This window comes from Bos indicus, chromosome 13 (genome assembly GCF_029378745.1).
Source record: "Bos indicus isolate NIAB-ARS_2022 breed Sahiwal x Tharparkar chromosome 13, NIAB-ARS_B.indTharparkar_mat_pri_1.0, whole genome shotgun sequence".
Classification (NCBI taxonomy): Eukaryota; Metazoa; Chordata; class Mammalia; order Artiodactyla; family Bovidae; genus Bos; species Bos indicus.
Window position 1 is genome coordinate 74,421,098 of NC_091772.1, and position 8,836 is coordinate 74,429,933.

General features: G+C 46.1%; 1 protein-coding gene across 2 annotated transcripts; it reads right to left on the reverse strand.

Annotated features, from left to right (window-relative positions):
- Positions 1-1,113: 1,113 nt before the first annotated feature.
- LOC109567769 (eppin-like) lies at positions 1,114-8,344 on the reverse strand. Of its 2 annotated transcripts, none has more exons than XM_070801766.1 (4): positions 8,129-8,344; positions 6,505-6,636; positions 1,959-2,137; positions 1,114-1,426 (listed from the first exon to the last, which is right to left on the reverse strand). In XM_070801766.1, exons 1-4 carry the CDS (start codon positions 8,217-8,219, stop codon positions 1,292-1,294), a joined length of 537 nt encoding a protein of 178 aa, XP_070657867.1. In that variant the 5' UTR covers positions 8,220-8,344; the 3' UTR covers positions 1,114-1,291. The 2 variants fall into 2 exon arrangements, with proteins under 2 accessions (XP_070657867.1, XP_019828354.1); XM_019972795.2 differs by having other exon boundaries at positions 1,311-1,426; positions 1,959-2,126.
- Positions 8,345-8,836: the final 492 nt, after the last annotated feature.

Consider the following 8,836-nt stretch of genomic DNA (forward strand, 5'->3'; position numbering starts at 1 on the left):
AGTGGACCACATTCTGTCAGACCTCTCCACCATGACCCGCCCGTCTTGGGTGGCCCCATACGGCATGGCTTAGTTTCATTGAGGTAGACAAGGCTGTGGTCCATGTGATCAGACTGGCCTGTTGTCTGTGATTGTGGTTTCAGTCTGTCTGCCCTCTGATGCCCTCTCTCAGTGCCTACCGTCTTACTTGGGTTTTTCTTACCTTGGACGTGGGGTATCTCTTCACCGCTGCTCTAGCAAAGCGCAGCCACTGCTCCTTACCTCGGACCTGGGGTAGCTCCTCTCAGCTACCGCCCCTGTGTGACTTCTTAGTGGAATGTTTTTGAGGTTCATCCACAGTGTAGCATGCATTAGTGCTTCATTCCTTTTTATGGCTAAATTTTGTTTTGTTTTTGGCCACAGCACACAGGATCTCTGTTCCCTGACAAGCAATTGAATGCACACCCCCTGCAGTGGAAGTGCGGAGTCCCAACTACTGGGCGACCGCGGAAGCTCCAGTGGCTGAATTATATCCGATGCACACCAACAGCTTCCCACTTCAAGTATCAGAGCTCTGCTTCTCTGCTCGGAGTTCTCTCTGACTTCCTAGGAACTTGGTCAGCTTGCATGCAGAAGAGTCTGGAAGAGTGAGGGATTTAACAACCAACATTGCATCCAGTAGAGGATGAAAATCAATGACTAAACACCTCAGCTTTCTCATGAATGAAGAAAATTCAAAGGCAGGTTTTACAAGGTTCTTTGGAAGGTCCCTAATGGGATTAAGCTGCATTTTCCCACCACAGTAACGAACACATAATCAACTCCTCTCTTCTTTGTATCACTTATCCCACTCCTCAACTTGTATTTCTTGAAAGGTCCCAAATAAACTTACTTTCACCCATGCCCTTCTCCTAGAAAGTAGCAGCACCCAAGAGCTCTTGCCTTAAAAGGGCCATATGATGCTTTGAAAAAACAGAGGAATAGTATAGTAACACCCTTGGAATCCTCAACTCTCAAGGTTCTGAGTATCTTCATTCCCTTTAATGCTGTCACCAGAAACCTCAATGACCCTTTACTCCCTGCAAAGTGTGATATGCCAATAGACGTAAATTATTCAGCCTCAGAGGCACAAGACTAAATAAAGTGCTTTATTGGGGAAAATGAGAGCTTCACAGATATAAACAAGCAGCTCTAGAAGTTGTACATAAAGATAAGAAGCATAGAGATGGGATCAAAAGAGAAAGATTATGTCTAAAAAGAGGCTGAGATGGAGAAAGGGGAGACAGGCACCAGGATTCAGTTTAGGGGAGCTCTAAGGCCTTGGAACACTGGAAGTGGAACAGTGGAAGCCAGCCTGGATCATCTGCAGCCACATGGACAGCGCTTGGTCATAAACTGAATCCCGGTGGCAGCTGCAGTGTATCCTTTCACATTCACGAATTAGAGCCTGTTGAGAACGGAGGATAGGACCAACTGAGCTTCTAGGACTCAGCTTATTTTCCAAACTAATCTTGAAGTTATGTTTGTACATCTTTTCACAGAAGACTAAAAGGAAGTGGGTTTTTCTGGAAAACTCTGAATGGGATGTGGCTGGGAGTGGGTTGCTGGCGAAGACTCATGAGGGGAAATTGATGGCCTGGAAGGGGTGATTGGTCCACCTCTCCAGCACTAGGCTGGATGTCCTGTGATCTCTCTGAAGTTGGTCTCTGAGACCTCACCATGTCTGCATCCTCTCCCACTCCTAATACTTGCCAGCTTTGATCCACAACCACACCCCCTCCCAACCTCAGTTTCCCAGCAAGCCATGGTCCCACCCTCTGCAAGGCTCATTCTTACCTGCTGATCGTGGCTGGTCAGTTCCTGATCTTCACTTGGTCTGTCAAGGATGCAACTATTCTGGTATGGGCCAAGCAACACCCACACTCCCCCCCTCAGAGTGGCCCTGGCAAGGATGAGAGACTGGGGCCCCCGGGACTCACCCTTTGCAGAGCAGGCGCTCTGGCACACGGCTTGGGATTGGAAATTGTTATTGTTTCCTCTACAACCACCATAGATGAAGCTGGAGCAAGAATTATTTGTCTTATCATACCACCAACGATGGAAAAGAGCCATGCAGGGGCCAGCTTCTTTGGGCATGCTGCATATGTCTGCAGGGAGATGCCAGAGTTGAGATTTTAAAGTGCCCACACCAAAAAAAAAAAGCAGCTGTTATTGTCCCCCTAGTAACTAGCACAGACGAAACCAAACAGGCTCCTTTTACCTTTTCACACCTTGGGAGCCCAGTTCCATTGATACATTTGCCCATTTGTAGACCAGAACAGAGCTGTTTGGCTATCTGCATCCCCAGGGAACATCAGGTCAGGTCCCCACTTTCCCTTCAGGTCACTGGACTCAGTGTCTCCCCTGAGAGTGAGGAGCCTCTGTTTTCAGGGCTGTGCACTTAATTTGGGGCACGCACATTGACCTCCCACATTACCAGTCTTGTCCTTGACTTCTGTTAAATGAGGATGCAAAATCCCACCCTGCTCGTCACTCGGGCTGTCCTGAGGTGCAAATAAGACCGCCCTCAAGGCCCGCTACGTTTTGAGCTCCTTGATTGTATCTAAATGTGCAGCTTCCAGCACAGTGCCTGGCAAGACTAGGTGCTCAATAAATTCGTTCTGAATGGATACAGCAGTGCCTCAAAACTGCCAAATTATAAGCCACTTACTCTGCCCTCCAATCCACGCCAAAGAAAGAGAATATGGGGTCAGAGTCAAGGGCAAGTCCATGCAGGGAATGGAAGGGGTAGTTTTTCAGATTGTCAAGCCCCTTTTTTCTCTGCAGTTAGCTTCTGTCCTGTTATGGATTGAGTCCCCCTCCAATTCCAGTTCATACACTGAAAACCTAGCCCTCAGCACCTCAGAAGGACCCTGTTTGGAAATAAAATTGTGGCCTATATCATTAGTTAAGATGAGGCCATACTGGGATGGGATGGGCCCCTAATCCAAAATGACTGGTGTCCCTTAAAAAGGACAAGTTCTAATAGATAACTAGTATGGCACCCCACTCCAGTACTCTTGCCTGGAAAATCCTATGGACGGAGGAGCCTGGTAGGCTGCAGTCCGTGAGGTCGCTAAGAATCAGACACGACTGATCAACTTCACTTTCACTTTTCACTTTCATGCATTGGAGAAGGAAATGGCAACCCACTCCAGTGTTCTTGCCTGGAGAATCCCAGGGACGGGAGAGCCTGGTGGGCTGCCGTCTGTGGGGTCGCACAGAGTTGGACACGACTGAGGCGACTTAGCAGCAGCAGCAAAGACCCACTGTATAGTGCAGGGAACTCTACTCTATATTTTCTAATGGCCTATATGGGAAAAGAATCTTAAAAAGAGTGGATAAACATATTACCGATTCACTGTACTGTATACCTGAAAGTAAGATAGCATTGTAAATTAATTATACTCCAATAAAAAAATTAATAATAAAAGGGTAAATTCTGACACGGACACAAACACAGGGAGGACAGCATGTGAACATGAAGATCGAGGATCTTCATGGCACAGAACACCGGAGATTGCCAGCAAACCACCAGAAGTTAGAGGAAGAGGTGTGAAACAGATCCTCCCTCCCCACCTGACAAAGAATCAACCAACTTGCCAACACGTGACCCTGAACTTCTAGCCTGCAGAATGGTGAGACAATACATTTCTGCGGTTTAAGCCATCTTGTCGGTGCTGCTTTGTTACAACAGTCCTAGCAAACTAACACAGGTCCGGGCTAAACTGTAAGTTCCCCAAGAGTCAATTCCCACAGCTAAACAGTTGAGTTCTGTTGATTTTTACCTTCTCAAAGCTCACCTGTCTGCCCCTCTCCTTAAGTCTCAGGCTGTTGAGAGAGCCTCATATTGATCTTCCAGCCTCTATCCTTGGCTCCTACAATCAGTCCTTCCTGCTGCCCACCAGAGAGAAGGACCTGACGGATCCGAGACCAAGCTAATTGTGTCATTCCACAGCTAAGACTTGACTTCATGAGCAGGTCTTCCGTGGCCTAGAGACACTTCGTCTGGCTCCTGTTTGGCGCTCTGGCCTCCTCCCCTACCACAGTCCCCTTTTGAGCTTCAGGCTTCCACAATCTTCAACACCCGTCCCCCGCCCCAACACACACACCTTTCACTCCATATTCCCTCTGCCACCCTTCCATTGTTCATTAATCACACTCTTATTCTCCCTTCAAAACCCTTCCCAGACATCAACTCCACTATGGCATCTTGAACTCCATTCTCCACACCGCACCCCCACAGGTGCCTCACTCGATCCTGCATTTTTCTACTGTGCTTCTGAGTCATGTGAGTGCGTTTGCCATTTTTTTCATCTTCGGTCTCATCTATGAGGTGGTGAGCTTCTGTGAGGTAGTGAGCAGAGACCATGTCTGATTTCATCTTGTAACCCCACTCTTAGCAGGTGGTCATGCACAGTGTAGGATTTTGCAAATGCTGAGGGTAAAACAAAATGTATCCTGCCTGGAACTGAATAAGTCATTCCTTGAGCACCTACTACGTGCTCAGTGCTTAAAGAGACAAAAGTATGGCCTCTGTTATATAGGAGCTCCCAGTCATGAATGACTGAATAATGTGAGCTAACATGTGTCACATGACTATTAGATGCCAGGCATTGCCCTAAGCATTTCACCTGCATAAACATATTTGATCTTTCAAATAACCTTTAACATTAGTCTTTTTGCTATCTAGAAACTGAGGCATCACAAGGGAAAGTGGTTAATTTGCCCAAGATAAATAGGCTGGTGAGAACTGGAGCTAAGATTTGAACTCAGGAAGTCTGCGTCCAGAATTCCTCAACTATAGGCAGACGAATAACCCACTGTCCCCCTGCCTGTCCAGTCTACTCCACCGTCGAGCCCTGTTGACTTCACTTCCTACTTGCCTTTCAGACACATCCGACTCTTCCCCACTCTCTCAGCTACTTACTCCAAGAAACCATATTTTTTTCATCTTGAAGTTCTTTAAGTCACTCCATTCCTGTCTCGTAGGCATAGTAAAAGCCACACCATGTGCCCACCCACCTCAGTGAATTTCCATTGGTCTTAAGATCAAGGTGAGACCCTCGTCCGACAAGAAGAACCTACCTACCGAGACCCTTTCTCCCTTTCACCATGTTCACACTCATGTACAAAGTCTTGATGGCGGGACGCCAGAATCCATCAAGACTTTGTACGTGTACATTGCCTGTGCCTGGAAAGGCCTTCCACCCACTTTTCCCCAAAATTTGCTGCCCATCCTTCTGAACTCAACTCTAGTTTTACTTTCTCAGGGAAGGCTTCCTCAACCTCTTTATAATAAGTCAAATCCTATTATACGTCTCAGAGACACTCAACAAACATTTCTTAAATGAGTGAATAAAGAATCTCTGATAGTCTTAATAGATTCAACAGACATAGAAAACAAACTTATGGTCACCAAAAGGGAAAGGAAGGAGAAGGGATAAATTAGGAGTTTGGGACTAATAGATACATCCTACTATATATAAAATAGATAAACAACAAAAACCTACTGTATAGCACGTATAGAACTACATTCAGCATCTTGTAATGATTAACAATGGAAAGGAAACTGAAAAGAATATATATATATATGAATCACTTTGTTGTACACCTGAAACATTGTAAGGAACTATACTTCAACTTTTGTCTTTATTTTTTTTTTCAAAATTTAAACTTTTTATTTTGTATTGGAGTACAGTCGATTAACAATGTTATGGTAATTTCAGGTGAACAGCGAAGGCACCCTACATATAATGTAATACATATACATTACACTTTAATTAAAAAAAATTTGTTGATAGTCTTTCTGGAGCTGAGGTAGATGGGCATGGAGTTAAGACTGCATCAGCAAGGATAGGCCCTCTGGTCTGGAGTGGTCAGCAAAGATTTCCTAATGCTAAAGTGGATTTGTATAGGCAGGCAGTGAATCTGGAGCAAAAAGCTATTTTTTTGTATTTTTAAGAAATACAAACATCTTAATTATCATTTGCAGCAACAATGTTGATATATGGTGAACCGATAGCGGCCCCCTTGCTGCTGTTGCCGCGTCGCTTCAGTCGTGTCCGACTCTGTGCGACCCCACGGACTGCAGCCTACCAGGCTTCTCCGCCCATGGGATTCTCCAGGCAAGAACACTGGAGTGGGCTGCCAGGCCCCCTGGGGACTAAGAAAATCATAAGGGTTAAAAAAAAAAATAGTAAGAAAATAATAAGAGTGGAAAGGAGCCAAGAGACTTTGTGGTTCAATCCCAACCTTATACCTAGATTTTGCTTGCGGAACCTGAAGCCCAACAGGATAAAGATACTCCCTAATGTCAAACATCAAAATAGGGGCGGTGATATATCTAAATTTCAGGTTTCCCAAGTCCAGCAGTCTTGCTCAGAGACCAGCCCTTGGTGAAAAGGGACAGGGCCAGCCCAGAGGAGCAGAAGGGGAGGATACAGGTAGAGGGGTTGGTTATTGAGGCTCTCAATATGTGTTTACCTTGTTGGAGGTTTAAGCATTTTCTTCCGCAGCTGAAGAAGCAACACTTCTCATGCTTCGGGCACTTTTTGTTCTTTGAACATTCATCCCTTTCTTTGAATTCACAATTACCCTGGATTCTGGGACATCTCTCTAGGGAAGGACCGACAACCATGAGTCTTACAGTCACAGTGCCCACACTTCTCCAGACCCAAGGCAATTCTGGGGAGTCAGGGGAGTTTGCTTTCACTTTGCTCATCCCCAGGTGTCCTTTTCCTGGGGGACTTTCATTTATTTCCCAGGGCTGCCTGCAGCGACCTTTCTCCTGACCACCCCTCACTCTCTGCCTCCTTTCCCCTAGCCCCGCCCGCTAAGGCAAGATTTCTCAACATAGGCACTGGAGGCATTTGGGCCAGATAATTATTTGATGGGTAGAGGAGGGTTGTCATTTTGTAGAGCGTCCACTGTAGGACGTTTGGCAGCACCCCTGGCCCCTACCCACTAGACTGCCGGTAGCACTCCCGGGTTGTGACAACCAAAAAAGCCTCTAGACATTGTCAGTGTTCCCTGGAAGGCAAAATAGCCCATTGAAAGCCACTGGTGTAACTAAGCCAATCTAGTCGCTTTGGGCTGGTTGAGAAAACAGTGTTTGGGGGTTCCTCTGGGGGGCGCTATTGTGCAGCAATATTGTTCACCCTGGTAGTCAGACAGCTGGGTTTTTTAATTCTCATCCTTGGTTTACCACTTACTGTCTCTGAACTTTGGTTTCTTCATTTATAAAATCCTTTTAGCCTTACAGAGAGGTGATGAAGAATTAAGACAAAGCGTGTAAAGCTATAATCATCGTCACAGATGCCCAGTAATATTAACTAACACTGGTTAAGTTAACCATAAGCCTAGCACTCTTCCAACCATTGTAAAGAGGTTATCTCACATAATCGCCATAATTGTTATATGAAGCTAATTCTATTAATATTCCCCACTTTTCAGATGAGGAAACTGAAGCACAGGGAATTTAAGCAGAATTTGTACCCACCAAGTCTGACTCCCTCTCTTTAAATCCCTACTTTCAGATTTTTCAGTAAATGGTAGCAATTATCAATATTACTCTATTTGTCGTTATTCAGTCGCTCAGTCGTGTCCGACTCTTTGCGACCCCATGGACTGCAGCATGCCAGGCATGGAGTATTACTGTCTTAAATTCAAAGGAATTTCAAAAAGTCAAGGAACCCCTGGGGAGGTGGGAACACTTTCTAGAACTACATTTGAAAGACTCAGGAGTTAATAGAGGTGGCGTTTCAAGAAAGGGGGCTATTTTTGTCATGGGGTGAGGGAAAAGTCCCTTACGCATCCCAGATCCTTACAGCCCCTCCCCTAAATGCTAGATTTTGTGATACACACCCCACCACCCCACCTCAACTCAAAAAGACCTTCCCTTTCAAAGGGGCTGAAAATACGAATTGCCCAGGTCTGGATTCTTGCATTCACTGAAGAGATCTTCCATAGAAAAGAAAAAGGGAAGAAATAACCCAAGTATCTCCCTCATCTCTAGCCCAGGCCCAGGGCTAAGGTGGTGGAAAGCTTGTTTCTTCCTCCCAGCCATATTCTTTCTCTCCAGGGCAAGGGCTGAGGCCCCAGTACTTACGGGGAAAGAACCAATCAGTCAGAGCAGGTCCCTGGACATTCACCAGAAGGAGGGATAGCACCAAGAGGCTCAGAAGAACAGAAGACTCCATTCTGAAGGAAAGCTGTCCTGCTGGTTGTTCCAGACCATAAAAATGTCTGGCTGCCTTTGTCCAGCCTAATCTTTCAGTGGTCAGTGTCTTGGATACTTGAGAGCTGGAGTCAAGCCAACCACCTCCTTTCCTGGTGGGAACACTGGGTTCCTGAGGTCATCAACGTGACTAGCTGGCATCCACATCCCACAGCCCTGGGCAAGGGTCTCTTACGGGTGGCTCTTGATTGTTAGCCCCCTCAACTGCAGTGGGTCTTCTGGTCAACCAGAGAAAGTGGGCAAAGCTGCTCTCATTTTCCAGGCTAGATTAGGAGTGAATGCCACCATCGGAGGTCTTCATCTTGATAACTTTGAGAGTTGTAGGAGGACCTCATTCTCTTTTCACTTTCCATTTCAACTGGCACACCCCTTCTTGTTTTGTTTGATCCATGTGCATCTGTTAAGCTCTTAGTATCTCTTTGTTTCTGTAAGTCTCCCATGGTCCCTATGTTTCTTTGCTCCCTCTCCCACACTGGCCTCCCATCGTCCTTTTTCTCTTTGGCTCACTCCACTCAAACTCTGATTAAGACCAAAGAGTAAAGATGTTGCCCCAGAGTGATGTGGGGAGGAGGAAGCAGG

Excerpts from the sequence above, each read along its gene's own strand:
- LOC109567769 (XM_070801766.1), bottom strand. The coding sequence starts at position 8,219 with ATGGAGTCTTCTGTTCTTCTGAGCCTCTTGGTGCTATCCCTCCTTCTG. Across the intron at positions 6,637-8,128 it reads GACTGATTGGTTCTTTCCCC|AGAGATGTCCCAGAATCCAG; the intron begins GTAAGTACTGGG and ends GTCCTTCCCTAG. Across the intron at positions 1,427-1,958 it reads GAGCGCCTGCTCTGCAAAGG|GCTCTAATTCGTGAATGTGA; the intron begins GTGAGTCCCGGG and ends CGTTCTCAACAG.